This window comes from Loxodonta africana, chromosome 15 (assembly GCF_030014295.1).
Source record: "Loxodonta africana isolate mLoxAfr1 chromosome 15, mLoxAfr1.hap2, whole genome shotgun sequence".
NCBI classification, from domain to species: Eukaryota; Metazoa; Chordata; class Mammalia; order Proboscidea; family Elephantidae; genus Loxodonta; species Loxodonta africana.
In genome coordinates, this window is record NC_087356.1 from 19,254,256 (window position 1) to 19,269,051 (window position 14,796).

The following is a 14,796-nucleotide window of genomic DNA, read 5'->3' on the forward strand; positions in this document are numbered from 1 at the left end:
ACTTACTAAAGGAAAATATTAAAAAATGTTTTTGGTTGACCATTATTTATACAAATGATGGAGGAGTAAATAACAATGGACCTGTTTTAAAAGATGACTGCTTTATAACAAACGCTTTTCTGTGCCTCATTTAGATTTGGGCATGGACCAACTTTTCGGCCATATAGACAATATGACGGCTGATGGCTTACATGCAAGGTCAAGGAGCCCAGCATTTATCAAACAGTAACCTCTGCTCTGTTGCTGTAACGCCGCCCCCCGGGACTTACCTGATCTGTCACATCATACACAACTATGATGCCATGGGCGCCCCTGTAGTAACTGGAGGTGATTGTTCGAAATCGTTCCTGGCCTGCTGTGTCCCACTATTACAAGACAAACAAAAGATCCAAACGATACCATTAAAGACAGTCAGAGAAAGGACAGGTGGAGGGGAAACAACCTGGTTTACTAGTTACGGACATTATCAAGATTTGACAAGGGACCGTCAGCCCTCTTAACGCTCACACTTCTAAGCTGCGTGGTCATTGCTAAATATCTGCAGGTCTTTTTAAAACCATATTTTATAATTACAATAGCTTTTAAAACACTCACAAATACTAGAAGATGCTGGTGAAAGACAACATTTTGATGAATAGTAATGGGAAATTAATAATAGCTACTGTAAAAAAAAAGAAAAAAAGGACTGGCAGTCTAAAACAAGCGGAGAATAAAACGAAACAGCCTTCGAAGGGGACAGAGTTGTGAAGTTTTGGAGTCTAACTGTATTTGACATTGATCTCCATTTAAGTCCGACTTAAATGGCAAAAAAAAAGTTTTTAGAAAAACCGTTCAGGAGCATTCAGTGAAACCACTTCCTTTTCTAAGACCTAAACAACATGGATCTCTCATAAATGAGTGATAATCCCGGGGAAATCTGAACGTAGGTTGGTCATTAGATAGTATGAAGACATTAGTATCCATCTTGTTAGCTGCGATAATGGTGTTTACATAGTAAAACAGATGCATACTGAAGTCTTTAGGAGTAAAAATGTTGTTGTTGTTAGGTGCCGTCAAGTCGGTTCCGAGACTCATAGCGACCCTGTGCACAACAGAACCAAACACTGCCGGTCCTGCGCCATCCTTACAATCATTGTTATGCTTTACCTCACTGTTGCAGCCACTGTGTCGATCCACCTCGTTGAGGGTCTTTCTCTTTTCCGCTGACCCTGTACTCTGCCGAGCATGATGTCCTTCTCCAGGGACTGATCCCTCCTGACAACATGTCCAAGGTATGTAAGACGCAGTCTCGCCATCCTTGCCTCTAAGGAGCATTCTGGCTGCACTTCTTCCAAAACAGATTTGTTCGTTCTTTTGGCAGTCCATGGTATAGTCAATATTCTTTGCCAACACCACAATTCAAAGGCATCAACTCTTCTTTGGTCTTCTTTATTCACCGTACAGCTTTCACATGCATATGATGCAACTGAAAATACCAAGGCTTGGGTCAGGCGCACCTTAGTCTTCAGGGTGACATCTTTGCTCTTCAACACTTTGAAGAGGTCCTTTGCAGCAGATTTACCCAATGCAATGCGTCTTTTGATTTACTGACTGCTGCTTCCATGGCTGTTAATTGTGGATCCAAGTAAAATGAAATCCTTGACAACTTCAATCTTTTCTGTGTTTATCATGACGTTGCTCATTGGTCCAGTTGTGAGGATTTTTGTTCTCTTTATGTTGAGGTGCAATCCATACTGAAGGCTGTGGTCTCCGATCTTCACTAGTAAGTGCTTCATGTCCTCTTCACTTTCAGCAAGGAAGGCTGTGTCATTTGCATAACGCAGGTTGTTAATGAGTCTTCCTCCAATCCTGATGCCCCGTTCTTCTTCATATAGTCCAGCTTCTCGGATTATCTGTTCAGCATACAGATTAAATAGGTATGGTGAAAGAATACAACCCTGATGCACACCTTTCCTGACTTTAAACCCATCAGTATCCCCTTGTTCTGTCCGAACAACTGCCTCTTGATCTATGTAAAGGTTCCTCATGAGCACCATTAAGTGTTCTGGAATTCCCATTCTTCGCAGTGTTATCCATAGTTTGTTATGATCCACACAGTCGAATGCCTTTGTATAGTCAATAAAACACAGGTAAACATCCTCCTGGTATGCTCTGCTTTCAGCCAGGATCCATCTGACATCAGCAATGATATCCCTGGTTCCGCGTCCTCTTCTGAAACCAGCCAGCCTGAATTTCTGGCGGTTCCCTGTCGATATACTGCTGCAGCCGTTTTTGAATGATTTTCAGCAAAATTTTGCTTGCGTGTGGTATTAATGATATTGTTCTATAATTTCCACATTCGGTTGGATCACCTTTCTTGGGAATAGGCATAAATATGGATCTCTTCCAGTCAGTTGGCCAGGAAGCTGTCTTCCATATTTCTTGGCATAGACGAGTGAGCACCTCCAGAGCTGCATCTGTTTGTTGAAACATCTCAATTGATATCCCATCAATTCCTGGAGCCTTGTTTTTTGCCAATGCCTTCAGAGCAGCTTGGACTTCTTCCTTCAGTACCATCGGTTCCTGATCATATGCCACCTCTTGAAATGGTTGAACATCGACTAATTCTTTTTGGTATAATGACTCTGTGTATTCCTTCCATCTTCTTTTGATGCTTCCTGTGTCATTTAATATTTTCCCCATGGAATCCTTCACTATTGCAGCTCGAGGCTTGAATTTTTTCTTCAGTTCTTTCAGCTTGAGAAACGCCAAGCGTGTTCTTCCCTTTTGGTTTTCCATCTCCAGCTCTTTGCACATGTCATTATAATACTTTACTTTGTCTTCTCGAGAAGCCCTTTGAAATCTTCTGTTCAGTTCTTTTACTTCATCAATTCTTCCTTTTGCTTTAGCTGCTCGACGCTCAAGAGCAAGTTTCGGAGTCTCCTCTGACAACCACCTTGGTCTTTTCTTTCTTTCCTGTCTTTTCAGTGACCTCTTGCTTTCCTCATGGATGATGTCCTTGATGTCATTCCACAACTCGTTTGGTCTGCAGTCACTACTGTTCGATGCGTCAAATCTATTCTTGAGATGGTCTCTAAATTCAGGTGGGATATACTCAAGGTCTTATTTTGGCTCTCGTGGACTTGCTCTGATTTTCTTCACAGCAAAAATATCATAATATCTGTAATTTAACATACTCGGTGGGGGAGGGGGAATGGTGCAAATAGGGTAAAATGTTAACTGTTACACTAAAAAGAAAAACACAAGTCACTACAAGCTGCATTTCCTTTATCTGAAATACCAGCCATAGAGCTCAGAAGAATATTTAGATCTACCATATCTGTAAGGAGCCTCAAAGTCTTTCAGGATATCCTTGGAGAAGCATGAGCTTTGGGGTCAAGTCAACCTCACTTCAAGACATCTAATTTAGGTTCCTGGTTATTTCAATGCCTAACAGAAATAGTTTCTGGATAAAAGTTAACAGGGAATTAACTGCAGCCGACAAAAGCAATGACATCCAAAAAGTAAAATTTCTGATGTCTTCTTGCCACTCTGAAAACTTTCCTGACTCTGTATGCTAACAATACTAACTACCTCCCTGTAATTGTATCACTTTTTGTATATAATTCTCATTACCCCTCATAATAATAGGGTAATTGATTTTTTCCATGTTTGTCTCTGCCACTGAAATGCAAACTCCTATGGGGCTATGGTTTATTCACCTCTGTAACCTTGAAGCTATCCAGAGTACTTGGTATAATGCAGGCATGCCCATAAATGCTTCCTGAAAGAGGCCTTCTATCGCACAGGACTGAGTTCCATACCTGCCTTACCCTGCCGAATGTTTTGTAATCACTAACTTTGATAAAGACAGAGAAGTCACACTTATCAAACAGGCAAAGCTGAAAAGAAAGGATAAATAAAATACAGATCAACAAAATCAACATTTTGAAAGACCCAGAAAACTCAGGGAAACAAGTCAAGCACGACGAAGTCAGGATAAAAGGGATAAATATAATAGGGATATAAGTAAAATCTTGCACTCAGGTTTTAAAAACACCAGTCACAGAAGTGTAAGTTAAGACCTCTATTTCTTTTTATTAAAAACAAACAAACAAAAAAACCCCTTAAGATCCAAACTAGCAGTTTATATGACCATTGGAACAGCAAATTCAGGCTTTCTTTTGATGTGTATGAATGAGTTAATGATAAGAAAGGAGATGAGCCGTGATCCATGGGAGGTAGGCATTCGGAGTCCAAATCAAGAGAGGATTTATCTTAGTCCACATTGACTGGGCCACATCTGTAATCTCATATTTAATTTTAGGAATCACATTTTAATAAAAAAAAAATTTTTTTTTTTTTTTTTAAGGCACTTATAAAATGCAAGCATAACCAAAATTTCGAAAGGTGCTTTCAGAAAGGAATGACTGACTTCTGAGGTAGAAGAAAGGTTTTGCTAAGACTTATCTAAAGGGCAGGCAGCCAAAGAAGAGGAATTAATCTGATCGGGCAGCTCCAAAAGGCGAAGGAGTAAGAGAGGTTAGAGGAACCTGGCTTCAGCTCAATATGAAGAATTAACAATTAGAGGTTATTTATAAATGGAACGAGCTGCTTTGAAAAATGGTAAGTTTCCCAAAAATGTTCAAAAGAAGTCACTGAAGATGGAAAGGAAATTCCTACTGAAGATAAAAGGGAGAACTGAGTCACCTATAAGATCCCTTCAACTCACAGGAAATAACACATAAAATCACAAACTACAGATATTTCACAAATACATGCCCGAATCTTTGGAAGATCAATGATGACACAGCACATAATCATTTCATACCATACTTTAGAGGCTTGGATGAACCTTTCTGAAATATTCTTTATGATGCCAAGTATAATGCTGGCACTGTACCCACATATGGGAAAAATTATGTGGAAGGTCATCTATGCATTGGCTGGAAGTATTTTAAGCCATTTCTGGTAACTATATCCTTGCAAGTCCTAATTTACAGCACAGGCAATTCCTGGCTTATGAATAAGATCCATTCCTAAGTGTATCTTTAAGTCAAATTTGAAGGTAAGTTGGAACAGGTATATATGGTTCTTATTTAGTATCAGTTAGTCAAATGTCTTAGTATATAGCATGGATTTTACTTTTCTATGCATGTAACACTTAAGAAACACCTCCAGACCACGCAATGTTTTCAGGAGCATCACAGAGTAGTACATGCATTTGTCATTTACAAACCGTTCTGTTTAACTCAAATTTTTAATATAACAGGCTTGACGGCAGTCCTTAAGTACAAGTTGTCCTTAAATTGGATGTTCATAACCCGAGGACTGCCCGCATGAATCATGTTCACTTTTATGGAAAGGCATAGTTCTTTTGTCATTTCCTTCTTTTCCACCTCAGAGTTATATAAGGAAAGGGAGCAACTGGGAAAAAAGCAATGTATTAAATATCCATTTGCTCGGGCATATTATATCATCAATAATATTTGTGTACTGCCCAACAGTTTAAAAAGGGCTTTCACGTAAGTTACTGTACACATACACAGAGCTACCAAACCGATTTCCACAACTACTTTATTAGTAAATCAGGTTAGCATCACATCCATTTTGGAGATAAGAAACTGAGCCTCAGGAAAAGAACAAGTTACACCCATGATTCTCTATTTAATTCCAGAATCAGAACAACATATCCAAGTTGTTGACTCCAAATCCAGGGCTCCTTCTAGTTCATACCATGTTATCTGTTCCATGAAAAGAGGAGTCAATGGTTTTCTATGTTACCTCATACTAACTGCCTACTCTAAGACACTCAAGATTTTTTTTTAAAGGCCACTCATATGTCCACACTGGTAGTAACCACACCCGTATTAAAGAGATACATCTGATACGACTTCCTGTTTTTAATTGAGGGTTGGGGATATTAAGGATGGATTAGGGTACAGAGGGACACATAATGCTGAAGGAACTTCTGAGTCACTTTACTTTGTCACTAACTATAGGCAAGTCATTAAATTTCTCAGCATCTATTTTCTGAAGAGTGAAATGAACATGTTAGAAAAGCCAAGCTTTCCAACAATAAAATTGTTTCTACACAGTTGGTATATATTATCAAATACAACAGAACTAAGTAAATACTTTCTCTTCAACTATTAAGCCACATATGAACAACCTCTCCTAGGTTTCTTGTAATGTTCCACAGCATTCAGAACAAGAAGACATATAGAAAATGTCTTTTACTTACACTTTCAAGACAAGGTGATCCTCAACTTAGACCTTCACTGATAACAGCACGAGAAACAGATGAAGCCCATCTTACTTAAAAACTACATGTATTTCTCTGCTTTATGATTAGAAAGTTCAGTGAGGAAAATACTTGAGAGAGACTACATTTTAATCTAAATTCATATTCTACCACTCTATCACAACTGCATGATTCTTAAGGTACTTTTTCAACTTTATCAACGTTACAAATAAAAAATACACTCCAAATTTACCAAAATAATTTCCAAAAAATTTTCTAGTCCAAAAAATCACTTACTATTTGAAGCTTGATTGTTTTCCCATCTAACTCTATAGTTCTTATTTTGAAATCCACACCAATTGTGCTGATGTAGCTTTCTGTATACGTATCATCCTGAAGAAAAAAAAGTTAACGATTAACATACATATATCATATAGAAAGAGGTTTTTATATTTCTAATGATGACTGATTTTCCCAACTGCTACTCAGCAAAACTCCTGCCTCTCACCCATCTAATTCATTCCTCACCAAACAATGATCGTGTCGCTCTCCTTCTTTGTGGATTGTTTTTTGTAAATCAGCTTTATTTCCTAGTTAGGATTTCTTTTAAATTGAGATATATTTCAAAAAGCATAAAATTCACCATTTTAAAGTGCACAATTCAGTGTGTCTTAGTATGTTCACGAGGTGGTCCAACCATCATCCCTCTCTAACTCCAGAACATTTTCATCATTCCAAAAGGAATATTATTAGCCACTCCCATTTCCCACAGCAACCACGAATCTACCTTCTGTCTCTATGGATTTACCCATGCTGGACATTTCATATAAACAGAATCTACACTGTATGGCCCTGTGTCTGGCTTCTTTCACTTAGCATAATGTTTTCAAGGTTCATCCATGTTACAGCGTGTATCAGTATTTCATTCTTTCTATTGCCTAAAAATACCCTATTGTGTGAACACACCACATTTTGTTTACCCATTCATTTGCTGATGACACTTAGGTTGTGTCCATATTTTTGCTATTGTGAATAATGTTGCTGTGAACATTTGTGTGCACATTTTTGTGTGAATGTTTCTTGTGCATTTTTTACCCAATGTTGAACTTCTAAAATTATACCTGTTTCATATGCATACCCGTGTTCACTGCAGCTTATTCACAACAGCAAAAATATGGACACAATCTAAATGTCCATCAATGAATGACTGCATCAATGAAATGGAGTACATACACACAATGGAATACTACCCAACAATAATAATGATGAATCTGTGAAACATCTCACAACATGGATGAATCTGGAGGACATTATGCTGATGACATAAGTCAATCACAAAAGAATAATTATATGAGACCACTATTATAAACAGTCAAGAAAAGGCTTACACACCAAAAGAAACATTTTCTGATGGATACCAGGGATGGAAGGGGAAGGGAGGGAAAATCACTAACTTGAATAGACATGAGTTAACTCTGGTGAAGGGAAAAGAAGTACACGATATGGGGGAAGTCAGCACAACATGACCAAGGCAAGAGAAGACACTGAGAGGTACTCAGGAACAAAAGGCAATGAAGGTAAATACTGTAACATACACAGTCCTGCAACAACAGTACTAACAATAATTTATGAATAGATACATACCCACTGCCGTCGAGTCGATTCCGACTCATGGCGACCCTATAGGACGGAGTAAAACTTCCCCATAGAGTCTCCAAGGAGCACCTGGTGGATCTGAACTGCTGACCTCTTGGTTAGCAGCTGTAGCACTTAACCACTACGCCACCAGGGTTTCCTGAGTGGATACATAGGTAGATACATATGCTGAACAGGTGTGGGAGGGCATATGGGAATACACCCACGTCATATACAGGTTTGGCTGTGGATATCTTTCTACATATGTATTTGTATGTGCTGCATATACATTCATATAGATAATAGAGTACATGGGTATCGTCATGGAAACAACCTAGACACAGCCAAACACCTCAAGAAACCGAGATACTGGGCTTGAAGGCTAAGGACCAAAGTCCGGGGGGACATCTAATTCAAATGGCATAACATTGTTTCTAAAGAAAATGTTCTACATTCTACTTTGGTGAGTAGCGTCTGGAGTCTTTTTTTTTTTTTTTAATAATTTTTATTGTGCTCTAAGTGAAAGTTTACAAATCAAGTCAGTCTCTCACATATAAACTTATATACGCCTTACTACATACTCCCATTTACTCTCCCCCTAATGAGTTAGCCCACTCCCTCCTTCCAGTCTCTCCCTTCGTGACTGTTTTGCCATTCCTGGAGATCATTTTTCCGCCAAATAATAGGCCTATAAATAAACAGTAACACACATAAGGAAAGTGCTCCTTAGAACAATCATCTACGTGAGCCCAAAAGAATAACACATATCCAAAAGCAAAGATTAGAAGGCAGGAAAATCGGACAAATGGAAACACTGACTCAGGGTGGTAATGGGGAGAGCAACTTATGTCATGGAACAATTTGTGTATAAACTATTGAACGGGAAACTAATTTGCTCTGTAAACCTTCTCCTAAAGCACAATAAAAATATATATCCGTTTCAAGTATCTGTCATGACATTTTGCTCAGAATGGAAACAAAATCCTTTTTAAATGAAATTGTTTCCTGTGAAAGGGTACATGAATGCAGAGATCAGGCTATCATTACCCTGAACCCACTAATCACTCTCAGCAATACCACAAGTGGGACAACCAGACTTGCGTGCCTTGCAACACAAAGCACCGCCTATGAGCTATTCTACCAACAATGATGAAGCTAAATCTAATCGAGTCTAAATGTGCTAAAAGTAACACCGGCAAACAGAACTTTCTGAGATGATGGAAACGTTCTATAAGCTGAGATAGCCGATACGGTAGCCACAAGCCACAGGAGGCTACTGAACACCTGCAATGTGGCTAGTGAGGAGGAGGAAGTGAATTCTTAATTAATTTGAACTTAAATAGCCACACGGGGCTAATACTGCCATGTGAATAGCACAGTTCCTGAGTTTACTTCCAATGAGAGAAGTGGGGAATAGAGGAACACATTTAAGGACACCACAAGGAAGCAATGACAAATCTGGAATGCTAGACAATCTACAGCACAACTGACCCAGTTTTTGCAAAAAAAATCAATGAAAAATATATAAGTAAAAAAGAGGGAGGTAGAAAAGCTCCACATTAAGAGATCGAGTAGCAAAACAGCCAAACAGAACGTGTGGACCACATTTGGATCCTTACTCAAATCAACTGTTAATACAGCAGTTCTGAGATAGGGAAAGTTATTTACTTTGTAGGGTGAAAATGGCATTGTCATTTTGTGAGAAAATGTCCACAGTTTTTAGAAACGCACACTAACGTAGAGGGAGAATGACATGTTTGGGATTTATGCTACAATATGCTAGGCAAAGAGAAAGGAATAAAGGGTTACAGGAAATCCATGTGGGCAAGTTTTGATAATTCTGAATCTGATGTGTACATAAGATTACAACAAAAAACATCTATAAACAAAACTGTAAATTGTGGTAAGAAAGCATTCCAAGTGGCTAGAGATAGGTAGAGATGTTGACCTCAAGTTTTGCTTGAGGTCAACTGGTTTATAACCATTTCAGCAGAAATTCTTGCCACAGAAACTAATTCAATCTGTTATGACAAGAGGTAATGCTTTGGATGTCCAATGGCAGTAAAAGGCTTGGGATTGCAATCACACGTGTACACTCTCTGCTAAGGTAAGTAACAGCAAAGCAATTCTCAAACCGTACTCCCATGGAAACTATCATTCAGTGAACTAAGCCAAGAAACTCAGAGTAACAATGGCCATCTATTCCATTTTGGGAATTTGCAAGGGAAATAATAAGTATTTGAACTTTCAATATTTTCTCTTAATTCCTAACCATTGGCACCTACTACCACTTATCTATATGACAAAATAGTATAAAATGGTTATCTGATTTACTAAAATCATTATTTAAAAGATCAGTATTTAAAGTTGTGTTACAATAACCTACTAAAGATAATTTTAATTGAATATTTATAAGAAATTCATATAAAAATATTTGTTCCTTTAAACCACAGTATTAAATTTTAAGTTAATTCTTGATAATTAATTTTCATTAACACTTCTAAACCAGTGACCCAAGAAACAGAAAACAATTACTTAGATGAGGCTTCAGGAAAATACCATCACTCTATCTTTAGAGAGAAAAGAGCTTTACTGAAACTGTGAAGCCATCTACGAGGTTAAAAACGGATGGATGAAAACACTGAACTTCAATGTCAATGTTAGGTTAAACAGTTCTGGTAATCAGCTATTGCTGAACCACACTGGTAACAACAACAGGCTCAAACATACAAACGATTGTGAGGACGGCACGGGACCAGGCAGTGTTTTGTTCTGCTGCACACAAGGTCACTATGAGTCAGAACCGGCTTGACCATACCTAGCAACAACAACAAACCCTAGAAACATTTAATGGTAAGACAGGCCAGGTAATCCAGCATTAATCAGCAGGGGCACATCTTTGAAAATAAGGGGTGTCTTCCAAAGCATCCTCTGGATCAAATGTAAATATATTTGGTTAAGTTAAAATGATTTCATTCTTGCAAGGCTTATCAAGGAAAGAATCTCCAAATTTAAGATTACCTAATCTATTTTTCAAATATTCTGTGGAACACACTAAGAAAAAGGCCCTTTTCTACCGTAACTAGAAGCTAAGGAAACCCAAATGCCATCTCCACTCTAACAAACATTTGACCTTTCCACGCCTAATCCCCCAAACCCTAGCTAAGTTTCCTAACACATAATAAACATGGAGTAAATTCACAGTTGATAAGACAAAAATCTTACTTGGACACACGAGTCAGAAAATACAAATTGCTGGGCTTTAATGTTCTCAGTATTAGAACATAAAATATTCTTTACCATCGGGAACATATCAGAACCACAGTGTACCAGCTGGACTACACTCCGGTTAATGTAAAAATCATAACTGACTCAACTTTGAAGCTTTCCAAGGCTTAGTTCCATGCAGACTTAAAAACACAAGTTTTACTTATCTTTTGCTCTACTAGTTGCTTAAAAACTGGAAAAACATAAAGCACACGGAGAAAGAAAAAAAGTCACAAGCTATTTCAACATTAACAAAAAAAAACCAAACCCACTGCTGTAGAGTCAATTCTCATAGCGACAATGTAGGACAGAGTAGAACTGTCCCACAGGTTTCCAAGGAACGCCTGGTGGATATGAACCGCCAGCCTTTGGGTCAGCAGCCGTAGCACTTAACCATTACATCACCATTTAGACAATACTAAATACTCCGCAGTAAAATTTTCCTGTCTTTTTCTGCACATACTTACATTTTTTAAAACAGAAATAGGATCATATATAATACTGTTTTATAGCCTTTCTTCAATTAATATATTCACTCATAGTTGTTTCATACTTAATAAGAATTATTAATAATTTTATACCAATACAAATTATAGTTACGTTGACTTATCCTCACATGTCCACACTTGAGCACACCTGGAGTCGCTGGGAACACGGAGATACACTTTAAGGCATTTAACTGCGATTTCACAAACTGCTGCCCAGTTATCTTCTTACCATTACTGGGTCTTGATTTGTTTAGTTTGTTTTTTCCTTTTATTTGAGTACCTATTAAGTATCACGTACTATAGAATATGGAAAGAGAACAAAATGAACACAACAAACATTTATTTGCCACTTTTTACACGCTGGGTGCTTGATTAGAGATACGAAATTCTTGTGGCTAACTGAACGACCCCGTCCACCCAAGTTTCTGAGTCGCACTGCACAAGCTATCCCTTCTGTCCAAAATTCTCAGCACCTCTTCTTGTGTACCCCCTGACCTTGCACCGGGATTAGCATGGCAATTTTTATTATTTCTCTAATTCTGAACTATGGATCTTCCAAACAACTTCTCCAACTCCTCAGCTAACAATTAAGAAATTTTCTCCCCTCTGTGCTCCCATGGAGCCCTGGTGGCGCAGTGGTTAAGAGCTTGGCTGCTAACCAAAAGGTTGGCGGTTTGAATCTACCAGCCACTCCTTGGAAACCCTATGGGGCAGTTCTGCTCTGTCCTATACAGTGGCTATGAAATGGAATCGACTCAATAGCAACAGGTTTGGCTTCTGGTTTTTTTTTGTGCTCCCAGAGTTTATTACAGCTTTTGCCATAGTTGTCTCTACTTAGGGGGCGGCTAGGCAACAGTATTTTTAAAAAGTTTCCCAGGCAATTCTACTGTACAGGCTGTACTGAAACAGGCATCCCAGAGAGGATGTTCTTTGAAGCACAAACACCTTAGGCTATAGCCAGACTCAGGAAGGCAGCGTGAAGAGATGCGAGACTCTTCCCACCTGTCTTAATTCCTGGTGATTTAACACCAGGAATTCTTAATTTTAATCTTTGCCAATTGCATGAGAAGTGATACTAATTTTAATTTAAAATCCTTTAATTTCAAATAAAGTTGAACATCTTTTTCATGTTTATTGGCAATTTTTGTTTCTTTTGTGAACTGCCTGCTCATGTCTCTGTCCGTATTTTCATTGGGCATCTTTTGCTTATTGGTGTGTAAGTGTGCTTTATATATTCAGAATATCAATCATTTCTCACGTATATATTTTTTTGCTAGTGCCACTTGTTTGACATTTTTATGTTTACAAATTAATTTTAATAAAATCAAGTTTAACAATCTTGATTTTTATTTCAGAAACTATTTTCACATGCCAAGTTCAAAGCATCACCTATGACTATTCTAGTACTTCCATGGTTTCATTTTTACTATAGTATTTAATGAAATTCATTTTGGTATATGGTCATTAGGAAGATTAACTTACTTTTCCCCTCAAATATTTATTGACTATCTGATCTCAATCTTAATTTTTCTCCAACTTCTATCCACTCAAATCTAAATTACTTGAAATAATAACAACAACAAGGACTTACACAGCCCATGTGCTTATTCTAACTACCACTTCAGATTTTATTTCGACCAACTCCTAAAGTAAATAACTTCACTATTTCAGCCTAACACTCCACATGTAGATAGCTGGGCAAAAAAACATGGACAACAAGTAGTCACCAAGGCTAACGAGTACAAAATATTCTTTGGAAAAGTTCATGATCAAAAACAAGAAAATCTAGCCCCATATTAGCATGAAAAAACTAAAAACCATTATCTGGCTATTCTGTAGGGTTTCAAAACCTAGAAACCTATAAACCACCCTAATTTTATCTTCACAAAAAATATTTTGAACCACTTCTAATTAACCCACTCAAGTCCTAACCTAAGAACACAGTGAGCCTGAGCCCACGCAAATACCATTTCATTTTTTAAATTATTTTGTAATATACAATTAATTTCCTTACCACCATTTATAAGATTATAATAATTTAACCCCAAATCAGGAAACCCTGGTGGTGTAGTGGTTGAGAGCTACAGCTGCTAACCAAAAGGTCAGCAGTTCGAACTCACCAAGCGCTCCTTGGAAACTCTATGGAGCAGTTCTACTCTGTTCTACAGGGTTGCTGTGAGTCGAAATCAACTCAATGGCCACAGGATTTTTTGGTTTTAACCCCAAATCAATACTGCCAAAGTAGCCAACCTTTCACATTCTACGCATGGTCTCAGAATTAAAGACTTCATGATGCTAACAGTATCTGTCATCCAATTATCCACCTCTTTATCAAAGCTTGTTACTTTAAAATCTTTTGATATGAGAGCAAAAGAAAACGACATTATTCATGTAAGCAATTTTCTTCTGAAGTGGTCAAATGGTTTACAGCAATCCATTTAACAGGAGCTCTGGTGGCACAGTGGTTAACTGCTCAGCTGCTAACCGAAAGGTTGGCGGTTCCAACCTCTCAGCCATTCCGTGGGAAAAAGATGTGGCAGTCTGCTTCCGTAAAGATTTACAGCCTTGGCTATCCTACAGGACAGTTCTACTCTGTCCTATAGGGTCAATATGAGTCAGAATTGAGTCAACAGCAATGAGTTTTTTTTTTTAATCCATTTACATTAAAATCTTACATTTTGAATGGATTTTTTACTCCTGATTTTAACATCATGAATTTGTCATTTGGAAAAACACTGGTTTACTAAATTACGTAATTCTTTCAAGAAAATATTTCTTGGGAAGAATTGCATAATATTTTAAAAATCACACTCATTAGCATCACCACTCATTTTACCAGAAAATTCATATACGCATCTGGAAAGCTGTCAAGCTCACAGTGCTGAATTTTAAGTTTTCTAAAATTCTAATTCTCACTTGAAAGCTCAAATTTTATTACAGGTGACAAATGCTATCAGCTGTTTCCTTGACTTGACAGTCCCGCTTAACTCAGTTGAAAAAATTCCTGACAAATACTCCACCCTGCATAACTACAGTTTGCCTGTCAGTTGTTCTTTCAAGTAAAAAAAAAAATGGTATTCTGGGCGGGGGGGAGCAAGTTCAGCTCGCAACTCAAACAACCGCACAAGTGCTGTTCTTACACAGTAAAAATGCTTTGTGTGTACTTTCTATTTCCTCACAGAG

The 14,796-nt window shown here is 37.8% G+C and overlaps 1 protein-coding gene across 2 annotated transcripts in view; it reads right to left on the bottom strand.

The window, feature by feature from the left end:
- The window catches only part of RAB1A (RAB1A, member RAS oncogene family), a 33,855-nt gene that overhangs the window by 2,429 nt on the left and 16,630 nt on the right, over positions 1-14,796 (bottom strand). For both annotated transcript variants that reach the window (XM_010593616.3, XM_003413641.4), the window contains 2 exons: positions 6,521-6,616; positions 270-365 (listed from right to left, as the gene is read on the bottom strand). In XM_010593616.3, coding sequence (XP_010591918.1) covers positions 270-365; positions 6,521-6,616 — 192 coding nt within the window. The remainder of the gene's footprint in view (positions 1-269; positions 366-6,520; positions 6,617-14,796) is intronic.